Below are 21,143 nucleotides of genomic sequence, written 5' to 3' on the forward strand. Positions count from 1 at the left end.
ACTACATTCCCGGACATATAGACTAATAAGGACAAGTGTAGACTATAATAGAAGGGAAAGCAAGAGCCCTAGGCTAACACTTCTTCTATAGAAAAGTATAAGCAGACCTATTAGATATAAGGGAGATAGAATAAGAGACTCTACTACTAGGCACACTAAGAGACACCTAGGTTAAACCCGAAACTATTAAAAGGATCCTAAAGAAAATTCTAGGAAATAAGGCACTAAGAGAAGACAAGATCTACAACAAACTTCTAAAAGTATATAGGAAGGGGCTAGCCCTAGCACTAGCTAATATCTTTTTATAAAGCCTAGCACTAGGACACTATCTAAGACTATTTAGGAAGTCCCTAACAGTAGTGCTAAGGAAGCCCTAGAAGGAAGACTATATACAGCTCAAGGCCTATAGACTAATAGCCCTACTTAATACAATAGGCAAGGTACTAGAAAAAATTGTCGCTAAAAGGCTAACAACCTTTACCGAGGAAAGGAACATCCTTCTTAAAGGCTAGATAGGAGGAAGAAAGAAGAGGTTAATACTAATAGCTATAGAACTAATTATAGAATAGATTAAGCATATCTAGCACTATAGTTAAAACTAGGTAGCAACCCTCCTCTCCCTTAATATCTTAGGAGCCTTTAATAATATCTCCTATAAAAGGCTCCTATATATACTTAAACAGAAAGCTATACTAAACTAGATAGTCTAATTCATCTAGTCCTTCCTACAGGAAAGATTAATACAGCTTATTCTAGGCAAATTTAAATTAGACCTAATGCTAACCAAAAAGGGAATCCCCTAAGGATCAATACTCTCCCTAATCCTCTTCCTTATCTTTATAGCAGACCTACTCCTACTCCTAGAATCAAAAAACACATTAGTATTAGGGTTTGTAGATAATACGAACATCCTAGCCTAGTCTAAGACAATAGAAACCAACTGTAAGATCCTAGAAGAGAAGCACTAGGAGTATAAAAAATAGGTAAGGAGGCATAGAGCAAAATTCGCCCTAGAAAAGTACTAGCTTATCTACTTTAGTAAGGCTAAATCAACCTATAATATAAAGCAATTAATTACTATCTAAGGCTTTGAAACCTAACTATTAGCAGAGCTTAGGGTACTAGGGATCTAGCTGGATCTAAAACTAAATTAGGGACTATAAGTAAAGAAGGCAAAGTAGAGGGCAGATACTAACATACAATCTATTAATAGGCTTATAGCCTCTATATAGGGGGCTACATTCGAGAAAGCTAAAGTTATATACAAAGCAATTGTTAAGCTAGCAATGCTGTATAGAGCATAGATATAGACAGCCTAAGAGAAAACACTAAAGAGGATTGAATAACTAGTTAGTAGGTCCTAAACCTAAAGCCTAAAGAAAATCCTAGGAGCATATAAAACTATACTAATAAGGGTAGTAGAAATAGAATTAGGGGTCCTACTAGTTAAACAATACTTTAAGGGACTAAGACACTAATATATAGCAAAGATAATAGAATACCTAGCCTAATAGACTATCTAAAAGGTACTAGACAAGATAAAAGCCTAGTGCATTAGGACTAGGAGGCGAGATAGACTATAAATAACTCTCTAGAAAGTTAAAGACCTAGAGCAATATAGAGTCTTAATAAGAGAAATACTAGAGAAAGAGCTTTAGGGACCAAATATAAGGCTAAAGGAAGACAAACTAAAGGGAGAGAAACAAAGCCTAGTAGAATCAATTGCTAGATACCTATAAGAGTAGGAATAGAATAAAACACAAGTTAGACTAGGAACCCTAAAGGCACTAATCAAATTTAGTCAATATAACTACTAGCTCTATAAGGACCTAAATAGGGCCGAGGTAAGCCTAGCTATCTAAATCAGATCTAAATACATTAGATTCAGATCTTACCTATTTAGAAGAAACGTCCTAGGAATTGAAAGTAGGGCTTACTAATATAGCTACTAATCTTAGAACCCTAAGTATATACTGCTAGTCTACCCTTAATAGTTAGAAGGCAGAAGTAATTAGAGACTAAAAGCAATAGAAAGGGAATACGACAAACTAATCTAGAGCAAAGAAGACCTAAAGAGGATAGTAAAGTAGATTATTAAATAGGGATTTGTATAACAATTCGCACTAGCAAGGGAAACTAAGGAGTAGATAAGAAGGAGGGAAGAAGAGGGGGAAAGAAGGGTAGGGCAGTAGGCAAGGTAGTTAGAGGGTAACAACTATAATACTAGTATACCCTAGAGGAAGGAGAATAAGGAAACAAGGAAGATTAACACTTATAAATAGGACAGGAGGGAGGTTTTTACTAACTAAGTTAGTTTCCTACCTAAAACAATACATAGAAACAGACCTACATAGGCCGAAAGGCACTACAATAGGCAAATGAAATATCTATCTATCTATATTATTAGAATTCTTCTCTTCTAAGCTATACTACTACAACTACCGCTATTATAAGGTCCAAATATCTATTATAGAATGCGCTATTAACTATTAATAAAGATGCTAAGCTCCGAAGGGCTATTAAACGCTTCCGCGCCGGCGAATACGATACTAAAGTAGCCTATTGTTAGGACTTCGAAATTCTATATATAACCTTTAACGATCGAGTCCGCGGACTCTACGGTAGTATACTCGAGTTTAGAGATAGTTAGAAGCGGTTAAATTAAATAGAATAAATTAAAGATAGCGGAAGAGAAGATTGCCGTACTTAAGAGTATAGCAAGTAAGGCGGACGTAGTAGACAAGGCGGCTATTAATGCCCTCCTAGTACTCGACTATATAGTAGATCTAACTAACGAGGTTAAGTAGGAGGCGAACGATACCGACGATAAACTAGACGGTAAGGTTCTATTCTTAGTAGAAGATAATAGCGACGTCGAACTCCTCGATCTACGGTAGGCTAATCTACGTTTAAATATAGAATAGTTATCTATATAGGACATATACGATAGGGGCTTCTTTAGGGATAATAAAGCCGCCTAAATCTAGTAGAAAAGCCGTCGACTAATTAGAAGCCGAGAAATACCTATTAACTATTAAAAGTGTACTTAATCGACGTATCTCGGTCGATTAAGTGCCCTTAGAGGTGCGGCCTCGGCTAGAGTCCGGATTTAGGGAAGCTAGCTTTCTAAGACATATATATACTATTATACTATAACTGTAAGAAGGGTATGTTAGTAGGTAGATAGGGTGGTGGTAGGTACGAGTAGTATTCGATAAGGATCTAGGAGGAGAGGGAGGAAGGTAGGAGAGTTGGCCTAACGCTAAGCGCTAAGCCCTGCCTAAGGCACTAAGACCCTGGCTTCACTCGGCCTAATTATATGCCAATCACGTATAGCCTCTTTGGCTCTGACATACGCTTCCCTTCTAAAGGCCGCGCCCTCGTAGCCTGTCTATGTTCTACGACCTCTATTGCCGCTAACTTAGCAAGTCTAATAAGCTGCTTAGCCCGCACTAAATTGAACACTTAACTACCTAATTATATAACTATGTCAAACCTTACCTCTAAACAATATAATGTATAACTCTAACTGCGCTATCTCTATATACAATGAACTATAAAGTGATATATATCTACAAGAATTAAGGGCCTTCGACTAATTACAATACGAGCGCGTCTTCCCTACTATAATAGGTAGACGTACGAGGTATTGCAGCCCTGCCTCCGCTCTAAGTAATATCGTACCGAGTTCTCTGCGTCTACTCTAAAAGACCTAGAAATGTCCGCTCTAAGGGTTTGTCCGTTCCGAGGGTTGTTCTTGTTGTTCGTAGTTTCGCTAGCCCTAATTAGCTAGGTTTAGTAGCCTTTAAGTGTCAATCTTATCTTATCTTTTTAAAAAAAACACAGCTTATCTAGTTTCTATAGGTGAAGGCTATTATAAGTGTAGTAGTAGAGGTTCGTGTTACGGTTACTCGCGATAGATCGTTAGGTGACTTCTTATTACGTGCAAGCCGAGGCTTCTTTGGAGAGGCTAATACAAGCGGGAGGCAGAGACAGAATAATTAGTACAAAGGTAATTCCAATTAGTGAGTAGGTAACATAAGTTGAACGCCTCGAGCTATAAGGGCATTCCGGCGTTCCTAAATACAAAGGAGACATCTTGTCTATAGTCGTAAGCGACGTAAGCGACGCTGTCGCTCTCGACCGCTCCTATCGCTCCTAGTAAGATAGAGCGACAGCTTAGCCTACTAGTCTTGGCGTCGCTCTAAGATCATATAAGGACTCTAACTAATCAGATCCGTAACAGTTCGCCTCGCTTAAAGGGTTAGATAGATCGAGGAGTAACCTATTGTCCGCAAGATCGACCCTAGCTAGCTTAGCTCTATAGTTTTGCCTTTAGTTAGTCTATTAGTCGCTCAATCTTTTGACTTAGTCAAAGTTTTAACTTAGCCTTAAGGTTTTAATTAAACCTTTAACAGGCTCAAAGCTTTAATCAAAGTTTTGATTAAAGGTGCCTTAGGCTCGTAGTATAGGTAAGGTTGTGTCTGTAGGCGTAGCGACAATAGTAAGTAATATTGACAATAGTAGCGCTAGTCGTCTTAGCGCTAACTTTACCTTCTTTAACTAACAATAACTCGGCAACACCGTTACTAATATAGCGGTGTCCTTCCTTTCTTAAATAGTAGTATACTCCGCAACACTATTACTAATATAGCCGCGCCGGCCGCGCTATCGTCATTATTACTATCGCTATTTACGCGCGCGCCGTCCTCGTAGATCGCCTAGGCCTTAAAGCCTCGATAGAATAAAGGAACAAGAGGGGGACCTATAGGGCGCGTTAGTAGAGAGGTGGTTTCCTAGAAGAGCAGCGAATAGTTAACGCGTTATAGCGCGCTTGTTAACACTTAGTGCGCGTTTACCCTAGTAGTGTAGTCTTATTGTCCTTTGTTGCTAACAATTGCTTGCCTCTAATTAGTTAGCTAATAGTACCCCGGGGGTAGCATTGTTCCTAGGCTTAGTAGTAACATTATAGGCATTATAAGCTCTTAGCCTTCTTTGTGTTCTTTACGCTAGTCCAATACTCATTCAACAACTCAGTTATATCTTTAAACGAGTCTTTAGCCTCCTATAAGTCCTATTTAGGTAAATAGCCTTGCTATCTTAATAGGTACTCTTTCTTGCCCTACCTAGTCCGATGCTTTAGGATACGTTCTATAGACTACAGCTCTTCGCTATTAGCTAGTATGTCCTCGGATTCAGTAGGTGCTTTATCGCCTTCGCGCTAGTAGTATAGTTTAAGGAGGGAGATATAGAAGGTGTTATAGATGGTATAATAAGGTGGAAGCTATAACTAGTAGGCCTAGCTATTGCCCTTCGGTTCTCGGATGCGAAATAGGCTAATGTATCTTAGTGCGAGCTTAGGCCTTGTTTTACTATTAGGCGATAGGTGTTTGCGGATACGGAGGTTCTTAGTACTAAGCATAACTATGTCGCCTTGTTTAAAGGTTATTAGTGTGTAACGCTTATCGTAGTAGGCCTTTTAGTATTCTTAAGCCTTTGTTAACTTCTTAGCTATCTTAGCATAGATTTCTCGCATCTTCTAGACACGTTCTATTGCCGCTAGTGTCTCTAGTACTTAACGCGCTTCCCTTTCCTTACGCTCGGCCTCGAGCGAGGTAAATAGATCTTATAGCAACGCGGCGTTTTGACCTATTATAGCTATATATAGTGAAACCTTAGTTGATAAGTGTATACTATTGTTATATACGAATTCTATAGGCTGTAGGAGATTGACCTAATCCTTAGGATTCTCGTTGATATAACTGCGTAGGTACTGCTATAGGGTGGCATTCTGTCTCTCTATTTGACCGTTAGTCTATAGATAGAAGGCTGTTAATAGCCGATGCTTTAGTCTTAGCTATAGGCATATTTCGCTCTAATAGTGCGATGTGAATGTCGAGCCCCTATCGGAGACTATCCCCTTAGGTGTTCCCTAATAGGTATAGAAGATGTTAGTCTACAGCGCCTCTACTATATTAATAGCAGTCCAATCCTTGCGAGCAGGAATATAGCGAGCACCCTTAGTAAATCGGTCTACAATAACTAGTATAGCGTTAAAGACGTCTTTGCTTCCTCTTCGCTTAGTAGGGGGAAGACCTATAATAAAGTCTATTGTAAGCTCTGTAAAAGGCTTCTTTAGAATAGGGAGTAAAGATAACTCGCCAAATAGCAAGTGCTTAGGTGCTTTAACTCGTTAATATACGGCACACGTGTTTACGTAGTCCTTTATATCCCGCTTACTATTTAGCTAGTAGTATATACGCGATAGTAGCTCGTGCGACCTCTCTATACTATAGTAACCGGTAAGCTTACTATTATAGTGTCGCTTAAGAAGTTCTTATCTAATCGATTGTTTAGCGGGGATATAGTATCTGCCCTTAAACCTTAAGTAACCTTTGTCGTCGATCGACTAATTACTCTTACTAGATCGAGTCTTTCGCCTACTTACAAGCTTGTCTATACGTTTAGCAGTAAAGGCGTCCCTCTACTAAGCCCGTAATAGCTTATCTATAAACGATTGACTATCCCTATTTGTAAGGTTATTTAATAGTACCCTCGCTATTAAACGAGGTACGTATTGTATATATCTAATAGCACTAGTAGCCGGATCAACTGTATTAGTGCTTTAATCGCTGTTACTGTATATAGCGATATCGACTAGGGAGTTATTATAACTTCTCCTGTCTGTGTCCTTAGCTCTTGCCCTAACACGTACTGTTAATATAGTAAGAGCATTAATATGCTTTAAGCCGTCGCGGAGTCCGGTAAGCCGCTTATCCTACGCGTGCTTATTAACAATACGGGCTATAGCAATCTTATACTACAGGGTTAGAAACAATAAATTGATGGATTGCTGAGTCCCGCTATCGTAATTAGGTCGCCTCGATAGGCTATTAGCAGGGTTGCTTACGCCTAGCCGATATAATATATTAAAATCAAACCTAGCGAGGTAGACGGCCTATCTAGCCTGTCGACCTATAACTCTAGTAACCTTAGTAATGCTACGGAGGTTGTTATAGTCTGTATAGACCTATATCGTATATTAGGCCCTATCGAGGTAATGCCTCTAGTGCTTAAAGGCCTCGATAATAGCTAAGAGCTCTTGCTCGTAGGTCTCGTAGCGACGCTTAGCATCGATTATCTTCCTCGAGAAGAAGGTAATCGGGTGCTAGTAATAGTTATCATCTGATTGCTAGGATATAATAGCCGATATAGCGAACTGTAAAGCGTTAGTCTCAATTCGGATCTGCTTGTTTAGTACGAAATAGTGTAATAAGGGGACTTTAGTAAAGCGCTGCTTTAGACCGTTAAAAGCGGCTTATGCTCTGTTAGTCTATTTAAACTCTCTAGTCGGGTTGGCCTTAGTTTTAGTAAGCTTAGTTAGGGGCATTACGTGTCGTAAATAGCCCTTAATAAAGCGACGATAGAAGTTAGCAAAACCTAGGAATAATTAAAGCTCCTTAATACTAGTAGGCGTTAGCTACTTAGTGATAGTCTTAATCCGGTCAGGATCAGCCTTAATACCCTTAGTTGATATAAGGAAGCTAAGGAAGGACACCTCCTTAGTAGCAAAGGTGCATTTAGAAGGCTTGCAATATAGTCTATAGGCTCGTAGGCGATCGAGCACCTTACGGACTATAGCCTAGTGCTCCGCAATGTTAGGTAAGTGTATATAAACTAGGATATTATCTAGGTAAACCACACAGAGATGGTTTAATAGGCCCGAAAGGGCCCGATTAATGTAGGACTAGAACGTTGTAGGGGCATTGGCTAAGCCGAATAGTATAACTAAGTACTCGAAATGCCTATAACGAGTGCGAAAGGCTATCTTCCATTCATCGCCCTTGCGGATACAGATGCGGTAATAGGCGTCCTTAATGTCCAATATAGTGTAGTAGTAAGCACTAGAAAGGCGATCGAGGGTCTTATTAATAAGAGGAAGTAGGCAGCGGTCTTTAATAGTAACAGCGTTAAGCCTACGATAATTAACACATAGACGTAGGCTACTATCCTTCTTTAGTACGAATAGGATAGGGGCGCTAGTAGGGCTGTTACTATACCGAATGCGACCGTTAGCTAGGTTTTCCTCTAGGTACTTACGCAATATAGCAAGCTCTCGTTCACTAAGGTTGTAGAGGGGGCTAAAAGGGACCTCCTTACCCTCTATAATATTAATCTTATAATCCGTCTCTTTGAATATAGGCAATGTCGATACCAAGTAGTATTTAAACACATTAATGTAGGTTTCTCGAATAGGCTCCGGTATACGAGCAAGCTAATTAGGGTCTATGCTATTAGGGGGCATAGGCTTATCGTTATCGCCTAATAGGTCGACTGTTAGGTTAGCTGCGGCAGGTATTAGGTTGCCGATAAATAGGACCCTAATATCGTTAGGGCACTCGCTAACATCGATGTATTTAATGTCCTCTTTCCTAGCGATTCTAAATCGCTACTATTAACTGCCTAAGTCTATAACTATAGCATAGTACTTAAGAACAGGGTTACTAATAACAATCTTAGATAGGAGGCTGTCTATATCTACCGCGTAGGCAGTAAAGTTTAGTAGGCGCTTATTGCCGAGGTCGTCCTTTAGGGCTATATAGACATAGTAGGCCCTATAGGTTAAGTGCCGAGCGTTATTAAACTAAGCAAGGGTTAGCAGGTCAGTCCTAGGCAGTTGTCGAAGGTCTAATTGCTTAGCTAGGCGATAGCTAATAAGGGCGCTAACTGAATTTCCTAGATCTAGTATAACCTTAGTCTTATAGTTAGTGTCGGGCCCGGATATAAGACAGGTACGAGTAATAGCTAGCATAATGTCGATAGTCTTACGCCGTACGAGGCTAACAGTTAGTGCGGCGCTTACTCTTTTTTCGAAGGTTAGCCTATAGGGATAGCGTTAGCTGCTAAGAGGTGCTTTCGGTGCTTAGCGGTAGCACGGTCGATTCGGGCCTAGTCCTTAGGTTTGTCGCATTAGCCTAGTAGATAGCTAGTACTATTACAATTGAAGTACTTCAACCCGGTTAGTAGACTGCCGTAGCTGTTATTGCTGCTATTATTAGTCGAGCGGTTAGCATTATAGGGATACGAGCCCCTTCTACGGCCCCTATTACGGCCTCCTCTATATAGCCGTCGGCTACGGCTTCTCCTACGGTCGTTACTACTATTCCTATTGTTAGCACTATTATTCTAGTAGGAACCTTAGTTTCCTCCGCGGCTACGATAGGTAGCTAGGCGTATCTTAGATTCCAACCGTTATTAGAGCTATACTACACGCTCTATAGTCTCGACTTTAACTATAAATTGAATGCGTATAAGATTGGTCTGTTTAAATACACGGCGGCGGTCTAATTCAAGGACCAATTCCTATCGCAATTTAGGGCGTATTTCGGAAATCTAGATAGAGTCGGTCTTAGCTAGCAAATCGTCCTCGAGGGTCTTTAAATAGGCCTTAAATAAGCGAGCCGATTGATTAGTCTTTTGTTTAGCTCGAAGGTATTAGTCCTAAGCGTATTGTTGCCTTAGTATAGGGTTTCTAAGGGTGTCTAGCATAATAGTCTTATAGTCTTGCTACTAAACAGCGGTCTAGTCGTAAAGGGAATCAAAATGGTTATCCTATATACGCTTTAGGTCGCTATTAATGTACTACATAGCGTATACGACTAAGGAATAGTCGTCTAGTAGCGCTCTTAGTGCGTTGCGCTAGTTAAGCTTACAGTTACGGATATAGTCGTTATACTACTTTCGGCTAGAGCTATTAAATACGGTGTAGTCCTTAAGTTTAGTATCCTTCTTTTAGACTAGAACTGATAGCGAGGAAGGCCCTACTATCGGCTTAGTGTTAGTTGTTAGGGCCTCCTAAAGGCGGCGAATCTCGAGGAGATTATCCTTTAGCTATTGTTCTTAACGTAGGGTAGTAAGCCTGTTTTAGGTAGCTTCTTAAAGTCTCGCTACTAGCTAGGGCCTAAAGGCTAGTTAGCTATATCGACGGTTAACAATATTGTTAAGAATGTCGTCGATAGGCAATTCTAGGTCGTTACCTAGAATTACAGGTTCTTCTTTAATAGGCTCTCCGGTAGGCCCTTTAGTAGGAGGCACTTTAGTAGGCACTTTAGCGGGAACTGTGCTACTAGCGTTGTTATTACTAGCGCTGCTAGCGGCAGTACGGTTGTTGTTGCTTCGTAATAAGCCCGCTATTGTAAGGGGTAACACTAATAATGTATTATAGGCCCCTAAGATACGGATATAGCGGAATTAGTAGATATCGGCTTAGTACGATTGACTCGGTATAATAGGCCGTATAGAAGGCCTTGCTTAATAATTAGTACGGTTGTTTCGATAGAATAGTACGTATAGGTCCCGTTCTTCGGGCGCAATATAGTTAGATTAGTTATTATAGCTACACCGCTAAAAGCTTGAAATAAGGACTATCTAGCTGCTGCCCTTAAAGGGTAGATCGAATACTATATAAGAAGGGTATATTAGCAGGTAGATAGGGTAGTAGTAGGTACGAGTAGTATTCGATAAGGATCTAGGAGGAGAGAGAGGAAGGTAGGAGAGTTGGCCTAACGCCAAGCGCCAAGCCCTGCCTAAGGCACTAAGACCCTAGCTTTACTCGGCCTAATTATATACTAATTACGTATAGCCTCTTTAGCTCTAATAACAACTGTCCTTTAATACTTTATCTTTATATCTTATACGCTTGTTATATGTATTAATACCTTTTATTTGCGCTATTTGGTATATCTATATATAGTATAGATAGTGTATAATTAGTGTCGAGGGCTAGTAGTTAGCCTAATTCTAGCCTCTTATCGAAGCTCGGAGATTTAGCGGACATTGCCGACCCTCGCTAGACCCTAACTTAGCGGCACTTAGCTATTCGACTAGGCTTCAAACCACCTACTTCTACATTAGTATATTCTGCTATAATACATTGCCTACAATTTTAGAATTATAGAACTCGACGCTACGATTATTTTAGTGCAAAAATTAGTACAATTGCGTCGCTATAGAGCGTACAGTAATTCGTAGAAGTATCGATATAGAACGCTGAGATGCTTACAAATCCACGCTAACGAACGGCCGGAATCACGAAAGCCTCCTTATATACGTTATAAGCGTCCATCGAAAACGCGGTTTAAACCTAAGGCCTAGGCTTTTAGTGGATTGGTCGTCTATCCTCGTCCCTATACGCCTTATTCGCTATCCATCGATTGATCAACCGTTTTACTTACGGTACTTCAAACCCCGATGGCTTTACCAAAAGGAAGCCGGTGGACGAATCTTCTACCTACTGAATCCACCGATCCACCAACCTGATTCTGCACGGTCGACTTGGCTTGTCTCGGTGATATCTGTAGGCATGTTGCCGCATTATTCCAACCAATGTGGCTCCTTCAAACCCCACGAGCATGTGAATTAGGATCATGCTATGCATTGGCTTCTCAATTAGAGTTCCAGCGTAAAGCAACGCTGAAACTTTGCGAATTGCCTCCGTCCCCACGGTCGTGGAGTACATAAAGCAGAATGGGGCCTTGCGACCTCCATATTCAAAGCAGAATTGCAGAACTGACCAACTATTATCATAGTCATGTACGGCAGACTGGAATGAAAGCAAGACTCGTCTTCAAAGCAAAGAAGCGGGCAGCACAGCACGGACCGATCGGCTGCGAGGATCAAGCCCAAAATACAACCATGCTTCGACCAGCTCCGACCCTGCAGCACCCAGACCTCACCCCGGACATACTTCACCACTCTTCGATACTACCAGTGACTACCATGAACGGGATCCTCGGGATCTGGCCAAAGCGCAAGGCAATTGTTATTGCTACCCATCAACCGGCAACCGCATTTGGCACAAACTTCACCTGGGTCGGCCTCCGACAACAGATTGAAAACGCGGCGTGATCTCTCAGGCCGAAGCCCGCTTTCTTTCCTCTGTCGCGCCCTCCTTTCTGATGGTGGCCGTTGGAACGCCACCCGCCGTTGCCGTCAATCTTCTCAAGTCGTATCCCAAAAACATGTCGATGGACGACAAAGTTGCTATGGTGGGCAGCAAGGAGGACAGTCTCGACCGAAGTCTCTCGTCGCATGCTGCCCACGATGAGCACAAGGGGCTGGATGACAGCGAGCTGCCAGATTATCAGGATCCCGAGGTGAAGAGGATCATGCGAAAGGTGGATTTCCGACTCCCTCCTGTTCTGGCCATTCTGTACCTCTTTTCGTTCTTGGATCGAAGCAACAGTAAGCCTTGGTGCGCAATGTTCTGGTGGGAAATAAGATGCTGACGCGCCTGGACAGTCGGAAACGCCAAGATTGCTGGAATGACCAAGACTTTGAAGATGAGTGGGCATGACTACAACATCGCACTGACCGTGTTCTTCTTCCCATATGCTTGCTTCATGATTCCGTCGAATATGGTCCTCAAGAAGGTCCGACCTGCGACGTGGATGGCATTCCTCATGACGGGCTGGGGCGTTGCGATGATGTGTCACGGCTGGGTCCAAACCAAAGGACAATTGATTGCATGTCGCTGTATCATGGGACTCTTCGAATCCGGCTTCTTCCCAGCTGCGGCATACCTCTGCACTCTCTGGTACTGTCGCTTTGAATACCAACAGCGCGTGGCGTACTTCTATTCATCCGCCACACTTGCCGGCGCTTTCTCTGGAATCCTCGCGTACGGTCTCGAGAAACTCGAAGGAAAAGCCGGATATGAAGGTTGGCGATGGATGTGAGTGAAAGACGCAACAGTCTACGCCGCATTACTGATTCATTCCGCAGCTTTATCGTTGAGGGCATCGCTACAATCATCATCGGCATCATCACATACTGGATCCTACCCAACTCACCGCAGGGCTGTTCTTTCCTGACCGAACGCGAGAAGTCTATCATCGCTCGACGACTTGCTGAGGATTCCGGTACCAAGGACGGCAAGGTGATCAACAACGGCGACCGCTTCAGCTGGCCTGTCCTTCGAGATGTTCTGCTGGACAAGAGGCTGTGGCTAGGAGGTGTCATGGTCTGTGCTCAGTCGATCCCATTCTATGCCTTCACGTTCTTCGCGCCAACCATCATCAAAGAGCTCGGTTTCAAGACGTGGAAAGCTCAACTCATGACCGTTCCAGTGTACATGGTCGCTTGTATCGGTACGCTGGTCATCGCCTACTTTGCCGACAAGCAGCATCGACGCTGGCCATTTGTCGCTTTCCCATACATCTTGTCAGCGTGTGCCTTCATCGCAATGTTGGCGATCCCGCATCCTCGGTACCCAGGACTTACATACGGATTCCTATTCTGCATCCCTCTCGGCCGTAAGTATCACAAGTCGCGATCGATTCGCATCCAGCGGCTAACAGTTCCAGTGTCTTCCGGCCTCAACGCCTTGATCGCATGGGTCGGCAACAACCTCGCTCCTTCATGGCGCCGTGCAATCGGAATGGCATTCATAACAACATTAGCCAATTTCGGCGGAGCCATCGGCGCCAACATCTACCTCGCCGAGCAAGCTCCCAGATATCCCCTGGGCTTCGGCTTCTCTCTTGGTGTCCTCGTTGCCGGCATCACGTCTGCGTTTGCCTCGCGATGGATCCTTCGCAGGAAGAACCGAGAGCGCGACCAGCTTGATCCAGCTACTGTCAAGAGCCAGTATAGTGAGCAGCAATTGTTGGATTTGGGTGATAAGAGTCCGCTGTATAGATATGTGATTTGAGCCATGTGGAGTATGTCTTGGCGATGTGGCCTATTTCACAGCATGTATAAAAGAATTTGAGGGTAATTTACGATGGAGTGCAAATGCGAGTTTCCATCCCGTTAACGTTCTGGAATTGGAATCAGGTCTCAACACGGAGCGGCCGTAGCTCGAGCGGAAAGCGTACGTTACGTTCTTGTGAATAAACTCCAGCTCAGGCGGATGGTGTAAGACACTAGAACAGATAACCGAACGCTTTTCACGAGTAACTCTAGCTGGCCCCCTGAATCATTTTCCATTCGTAGCTATCAAGTTACATGCATTCCCATGAACAAGCCGATCTCGGAGTCAAGTATCCTCGTCCGTCGGCATCCATATAACGTATGCAAGGAGGCTTTCGTGATGCCACCCACCTCGTTAGCGCGGTGGGAAGGGCCGCCGCTAGCTGTTTCCAGTAGATACCAATCGATTAGTAGTTAGTTTAGCATTGATTAGAAAGCGGCAACTTCCGCGAATCTCGACAGCCAACATTCCCTTAGTCGCATGCGACATACTACACTATATTATTAGAATTCTTCTCTTCTAAGCTACACTACTATAACTACCGCTATTATAAGGTCTAAATATCTATCATAGAATACGCTGTTAACTATTAACAAAGATGCTAAGCTCCGAAGGGCTATTAAACGCTTCCGCGCCGGCGAATACGATACTAAAGTAGCCTATTGTTAGGACTTCGAAATTCTATATATAACTTTCAACGATCGAGTCCGCGGACTCTACGGTAGTATGCTCGAGTTTAGAGATAGTTAGAAGCGGTTGAATAGCATATAATAAGCTATATTAAAAGAGATAATTATAAGAATAATTGGAATAGGGTTTCTACCTAAATATAAGACTATTCGTAGATAGGCGGAGCAGATACTAGCTATAGACCCGGATTATAATCCTCTTACAACACCTCCTATTAGCGTCTACTAGCCGGCTCGATTTATCGACTAAGATAAGGACCTCCGCCTTAGGTAGACTACTATAATAGACTATTACCGCCGCAATGTTACTAATAATCTAGAGGTCTTAGTTGAATACTATAAGAAGCTAGCTAATACAATTAAGGAATACGATATAGTACTAGAAGATATTAGCAATTTTAATGAAGCCGGATACCTTACTAGTTGTTACGAGCGCAATTTCTAGGTTATAATCCTCGCTCGAGAGGCTAAGAACACCTTTATACGATAACCTAGCGGTCGTAAATAGATAACAACTATTAAAGCTATTCGAGCCGATAGTTATTATATCCCTCCGTTCTTTGTATTCAAAGCGAGGCAGGTCACCGAAGCCTTATTGCGCCAATTCTAACGCTAATTCCACTATATAGGCGCTAGCTTTGCTATTACTAACAATAGCTAGTCTAATACTAAGATAGCTAGTCAATAGATATAGCATTATAATATCCGTTGCCCTCCGAGCAAACTAGACAAATGGCGGTTACTAATAATAGACGGTTACGACAGCTATAAGTTATTTAACTTCCTACAGTATGCCTTAGCTAATCGTATACTGTGCCTATGCCTTCTAAGCCATTTAACCGCTTACTGCTAGCCGCTAGATTATAGTGTATTTGGACCTTGCAAACTGGCCTATTCGAGTGCACTAATGTAACGCTATACTGACCTTAGTCTAGCAAGCGTTACTAAGACCGACTTCCTAGAAATCTACTCTAACCTCTACCTAGAAGTCTTTACACCTAATATTATAATAAAGGCCTTCGAGGGCATAGGTATAACACTAGTCGACGTAGAGCGAGTAATTAGCAAGCTTCTACGGTCCTTTCGACCTATAACACCTCTACTACTACGGCAACAAGCATAGCAAGAAGTCGTATAGTCGTTACTAATTAATACACTACTAGCAGCAAGGATACTAGTTAAAGGTCTAATGCTAATACTAGGAGTACGACTATTATAGGAACTCCGACAGCAACTAGCAGCACCGCTACTACTACTTGTTATACCGGCAAAGCGCCTCCTATTTAGTAGCAATCCTTCTACACTAATAAGCTATAAGCGATTAAAGACAACGGCTAAGAAGGTAAAATTCTGGAGCTTACAATCTACCGATAACCTCGGTTATACTTACCTTCCTTATACCTGTAGTTTAGAACTAGCTGTCTGTAATAGACGAGTAGTTAACAAGTTCAAAAAGACTGTTAAGGCAGCTTAGGTACTCCTTAACTAGTATTACATAGTTATCCGAGAGAATAAAGGACTCCGGTATGCCCTTAGATAGAAGACTCGCAATAAGGAGCTTAACAAGGTAATTAGTAAAGCTAAGGTCTATACAATGGAGGTTGTAGACTCAATGTTAGCGGAGGCAACATAGAAGGCTAAATACGAGAAGCTCCGGACTTTAGTAAAGGAAGACCTTATAGCGCTTTAATAGGTAAAGAAGCGGAGGTTAGCCCTCGCAATATAGTAGAACAAGACCGCTCGCAAGGAGCGTATTTAGCTCTATTTTAACCTTACTCAGTTACGGAAGGAGTATAAGGCCGCTTATAAGACCGAAAGCTAGCATATACGCAACATTAGGTATCTAATTACTAGCGAGCGCTCACCTGCAAACGCGGCTTCTATATACGTTAGTAAAGCCCTCGAATATATACAGCAACTCGAGGCTCGAGTCGAGGCCTTTAAACATGCCGAGAAGGTTACTAAGCATATACGAGACCTATAGTACACTAAATAGAATAAATTGAAGATAGCGGAAGAGAAGATTGCCGTACTTAAGAGCATAGCAAGTAAGGCGGACGTAGTAGACAAGGCGGCTATTAATGCCCTCCTAGCACTCGACTATATAGTAGACCTAACTAACGAGGTTAAGTAGGAGGCGAACGATGCCGACGATAAACTAGACGGTAAGGTTCTATTCTTAGTAGAAGATGATAGCGACGTCGAACTCCTCGATCTACGGTAGGCTAATCTACGTTTAAATATAGAATGGTTGTCTATATAGGACATGTACGATAGGGGCTTCTTTAGGGATAATAAAGCCGCCTAAATCTAGCAGAAAAACCGTCGACTAATTAGAAGCCGAGAAACACCTATTAACTGTTGAAAGTGTGCTTAATCGACGTATCTCGGTCGATTAAGTACCCTCGGAGGTACGGCCTCGGCTAGAGTCCGGATTTAGGGAAGCTAGCTTTCTAAGACATATATATACTATTATACTACAACTGTCCTTTAATACTTTATCTTTATATCTTATACGCTTGTTGTATATATTAAGACCTTTCATTTGCGCTATTTAGTATGTCTATATATAGTATAGATAGTGTGTAATTAGTGTCGAGGGCTAGTAGTTAGCCTAATTCTAGCCTCTTATCGAAGCTCGGAGGTTTAGCGGACATTGCCGACCCTCGCTAGACCCTAACTTAGCGGCACTTAGCTATTCGACTAGGCTTCAAACTACCTACTTCTATATTAGTATATTCTACTATAATATATTGCCTACAATTTTAGAATTATAGAACTCGACGCTGCGATTATTTTAGTGCAAAAATTAGTACAATTGCATCGCTATAGAGCGTATAGTAATTCGTAGAAGTATCGATGTAGAACGCTGAGATGCTTATAAATCCACGCTAACGAACGGCCGGAATCACGAAAGCCTCCTTGTATACGTTACTCTCTAGGTACGTACTACTTTTTCCTTCTTAACTAAAATTAGTATTAACTAAACATATTAGCAAGAAAGGCATCAAGCGTAAATTTATAGTTATGCTGACACTCACTAATACCTACCGTACATCTTTTGATCTATTTATAGTGTGATTGGGAGTAAACTCCTTAGGAAAGGAGTAAGCAAACCGGCGAAAGTCCACATATTGCCTCTTACACTCTCACAGCATGCTGCTTTGGAACATCCTTGCCTGGAATATAAAGTTGCTTTACTACCTGAGGAGAAATTACGATCGTCGAGGAAAGTGACCGAAATACTAATACTGATTCAGGGACCGTGGTTCTTGGTGTTCTTTCCCTCGAGCGCCAGGTTTCGTTTTGGGAAGCAATGATCAAGTCTCATACCGGAAGGCATAGCCCTTTTGAAGCCTTTACAACTGCTCACTCCAACTCCTCGAGCTGTAAAGGCCGTTAGCAATGCCAGTAAATGATATGTGTGACAAGCTTTGCTACCGCAAGTATATCAAGAGATGCCGATCAAGCCTATCGCTCTCGTCCGGCCACAAATCAACCGTATCTTCGGCGATTTGATAAAGCATCATCCTATCTTCCAGCCTCTACTCGAATGTGTCGAAGCTAGTGTTATCCTCTGGTATATCCGATTGATCTAGTTAAATTTCAGCAATGTTATTCGTCTCAATCAGGCCCCGTGCTCATAATCTGCAGTTTTCACAAGCAAGCTTCTGTTCGGGGGTTTGTCTCTCTTTATGAATGGAATGCGGACGCTATATTAGGAGTTGAAAGTCGTGAGGAAAATGTCTTCGATTCAGAAGAAAGATCCAATGGAGGTTTGTGTGAGCGTATCCGGCCTCACTGACCAGCAGATTGTACGGAATCGCTGAGTGCACAAGGCCAGGTCAGCTTGAAATCCGTGGGTATGATAGAAAGAGGCTGAAACTAAACTTAGGTGGAGAATAGGGAGTCTTTGCCAGCTCCTCTCGTCATGTTTTGCTTCTGCAAGGTCTTTGATTGTAGGTCTCGCTGTATTCGAGTTCGCGTGCAGAGAACTGACGTCTTGGACGAAGGAGAAGGTGTGTTAAACAATTCACGTAAACAAATGATCGAATAATCCGTTGTTCGCTTCAATGCCGCTGTTGATTGCTCGATGGCATGAGAATAACATGAGGGATGACGGATAACAGCACGCAGTCGAGACTCCACAATGCGTTGGCCGCCAGCATCCACCAAATTTCTACGTACCTGCTACGTTCAACGAGTCATTCTTCCAAATTTGCCAGCTCAGTCTCCACCGTGAACACATTAGTATGTACTTCTCTCCTCTCCTCCGTCTGGATGCGTGAGCTCTTCACGCAGATCCGAGTTTCGGTACACGCTGCTTTGCGGCTTCAACGCTAGCTGCACGCCAAGCCCATACTTCACCTTTCTACAACGGCCAGCCATTGTTATTTCACTTCCCATATTGTAGACAAGCGAGGTGAGCTTGACGGTAGGTCTGTACGGATTTTCAACTTCTCAGCATCATGTATCCGTTCGACAGCATCATCAACATCATCACGCAAGGAGAAATTCGAAGATGGATGACAACGAACCACAAGCATACCACCTCCCTGTCCCATCCTCTGGCACGCTGGCCGTGCTAAGACATTACCACTTGGACGTCGTCGACGCCGCAATCTCCGCCTTTGAGCAGCTCAGCTCAGCGAACGAGGGCAAAGCAGCCAAGTTGAAAGACTGGCTCGCTCGTTTTGCCTCGCTCGTTGAGAGGGACAAGCACCGCACCGTGAGAGAAACCTTCTTGACCACCTACCTCCTTCGACACTTTACTAACTCACCGTGCGTCCAGATTCCCAGCGACGATACCACACTTTGCCTGAAAAATGGCATAAAACTCCTCAGCGAAACTTTCTTCCTCGCCGCGATAGCTGACGTTCCGATCACCTGGAACAACGACATCGACGCTCGAGGCGAGACCAGCTACTACGGCAACGAGATCGAAGTCGAGATCAGATTCCTACGACAGCAGGCCGAGAAGCCTCTGCACATCCGTCTCGTGGAAACTCTGGTGCACGAGTGCGTGCATGTGCTTCTCGGAAAATTCACATGCAATGCCAGATTCTGTGAAGAGGATGATTGCATCGCATCTAAACGCTTCGAAGTTGGGGTATATGGCTCTGAGCATGGACTCGCGTTCCAGAAACTCGTGAAGAAGATTGAGGGGGAGAGTGAGAGGTTTTTGGGGGTAAGATTGGACTTGCATAGGGAGTTTGCTGCGCGGGGAGAGGATGTGTTTCTCACACCATCGATGATTGGAAGGTTTTTCGACGGCGTTGATCCGCGGACAGGTGCTCGAGTCGAAGCTCCGCCCTCGACAAGTAGATTGTGAATGGGAAGCAATGAGCGAGTGAAGTACCGCATACCTGACTCAACCTCCCGAAATCTCCTTCTTTTCTTCTTCTTCTCAATTGTACTTTCTCTGCCCTCGAATCGAAAGGCGGTGATTCAAGTGACAGATGTGACATAGAAGCAATGAGCTATTACTTCTCCTACATTGAAGCGTCTCCAGCTCCACAACATCAACAACCTCCACGACAATTCGGTAAAATCCACAGAAGCGAACACTAGGTAGGCAGCGGCATGGAAGTAATCCCACGGTAATGCATGCGGCTACTCTCCCTTCTCCCTCTAAAAGTGGTCTCTCTACATATAGGCTCAAATCCAGCGGAAAGCATTCAAGAACAACCTACGGAGGCAATATAGGTAAGGACTCTCTTTATCTCAATCTCACTGCACATCCATCACATTTCTATAACAACAAGACCTTCCAAGGCAATCCACTGGTTGACGTTTCTTAGGCACTTTTCAAACTTTACAAGACTGATTCAGCCAGAGCATGACTCGGAGCACCCTCGTCGCGAGTGCATGCCAGGGAAGGTCCTCTTCTTGCACAACGAGCATTCGATCATGACACTTTGACGCAGTGCCTGTTGTTGGCAAAGTAATACCCAGCCGCGCTTCAAACACCAGGTCATGACTACGGCAGTCGAGAACGAGATCGTGGTGAGTAGAACGAATGGAAGTGCACGTCTTTGAAATACTGTGATGCCGGTGCTGACGTCTTTTTAAAAAATATGGTCGATTGGATGTACAGCTTTTGTTTCGCGTCTCTATGAAGCAACTCCTTCCACCCCACCGACGCGATTGTATGTCTCTGCCCTTCCAGATTGTTCCTATCCGGCTTGACGAATCTTGGTGGTGGCTTGCTTCAGAAGAACATCGTTGCTCGTCCTGCATCCAGCTGCTTCGACTCTCACGCGATGCGTCCAAAATATCCTCCGATCCAACGGCGCAGTCACGCAGTTTGCTTGAGGGGACAGATCACTGCATCACTACAAGTCAGCAGAGTCAACGAGAGTGATGCAGATGGAGGACGTTGGGGAAAGGCTGGTATCAGCAGTATAGTGTTGTACTCAGGGTCCGTCGTGGACTCGTCCAGAGGGTAAGTTTCAAGATGATCATCATCGCAGCAGTGAAGAATTCATGGAGCTTTGGAGACACTTACTCGGTCTTCGTGGAGTTGTGAACAGAGGTGACGAGGGTGATATGCTGGAGACAGTTGACAACCTGGCCTCAGTTCTGATTAGCATTACACTGGCGATGAGGCAAATGATAGAATGCAGAGGTAATCGAATTCGCTCAGATGTTCTTCTCATATGTTTCGTTCATTAGGGAAGGGAAGGGAAGGGAAGGGAAGT

The 21,143-nt window shown here is 43.2% G+C and overlaps 4 protein-coding genes across 4 annotated transcripts; 2 read left to right on the forward strand and 2 right to left on the reverse strand.

Moving 5' to 3' along the window:
* Nucleotides 1-5,004: 5,004 nt before the first annotated feature.
* On the reverse strand, nt 5,005-12,022 carry MYCFIDRAFT_175093 (uncharacterized protein; the record flags this gene model as incomplete). Its single annotated transcript, XM_007928642.1, has 8 exons — nt 5,005-5,020; nt 11,247-11,286; nt 11,312-11,354; nt 11,384-11,624; nt 11,651-11,707; nt 11,752-11,827; nt 11,859-11,954; nt 11,980-12,022. 8 exons carry the CDS (start codon nt 12,020-12,022, stop codon nt 5,005-5,007), a joined length of 612 nt encoding a protein of 203 aa, XP_007926833.1.
* Nucleotides 12,023-12,044: 22 nt separating this feature from the next.
* Nucleotides 12,045-13,711, forward strand: MYCFIDRAFT_137582 (uncharacterized protein; the record flags this gene model as incomplete). The annotated part of the gene is made up of 4 exons (XM_007928643.1): nt 12,045-12,243; nt 12,301-12,733; nt 12,784-13,313; nt 13,365-13,711. The coding sequence occupies 4 exons, from the start codon at nt 12,045-12,047 to the stop codon at nt 13,709-13,711; spliced, it is 1,509 nt and encodes a 502-aa protein (XP_007926834.1).
* A 3,758-nt stretch (nt 13,712-17,469) lies between these two features.
* On the forward strand, nt 17,470-20,046 carry MYCFIDRAFT_175095 (uncharacterized protein; the record flags this gene model as incomplete). The annotated part of the gene is made up of 15 exons (XM_007928644.1): nt 17,470-17,494; nt 17,569-17,717; nt 17,768-17,831; nt 17,875-17,997; nt 18,075-18,176; nt 18,230-18,337; nt 18,363-18,375; nt 18,406-18,461; nt 18,557-18,637; nt 18,669-18,681; nt 18,733-18,832; nt 18,857-19,741; nt 19,790-19,903; nt 19,955-19,987; nt 20,014-20,046. The coding sequence occupies 15 exons, from the start codon at nt 17,470-17,472 to the stop codon at nt 20,044-20,046; spliced, it is 1,899 nt and encodes a 632-aa protein (XP_007926835.1).
* Nucleotides 20,047-20,161: 115 nt separating this feature from the next.
* On the reverse strand, nt 20,162-21,101 carry MYCFIDRAFT_175096 (uncharacterized protein; the record flags this gene model as incomplete). Its single annotated transcript, XM_007928645.1, has 11 exons — nt 20,162-20,175; nt 20,210-20,238; nt 20,267-20,296; nt 20,338-20,475; nt 20,505-20,555; nt 20,582-20,597; nt 20,633-20,752; nt 20,779-20,832; nt 20,859-20,945; nt 20,974-21,012; nt 21,041-21,101. 11 exons carry the CDS (start codon nt 21,099-21,101, stop codon nt 20,162-20,164), a joined length of 639 nt encoding a protein of 212 aa, XP_007926836.1.
* Nucleotides 21,102-21,143: the final 42 nt, after the last annotated feature.

The sequence above is a fragment of the Pseudocercospora fijiensis genome, assembly GCF_000340215.1.
Source record: "Pseudocercospora fijiensis CIRAD86 unplaced genomic scaffold MYCFIscaffold_4, whole genome shotgun sequence".
NCBI lineage: Eukaryota > Fungi > Ascomycota > Dothideomycetes > Mycosphaerellales > Mycosphaerellaceae > Pseudocercospora > Pseudocercospora fijiensis.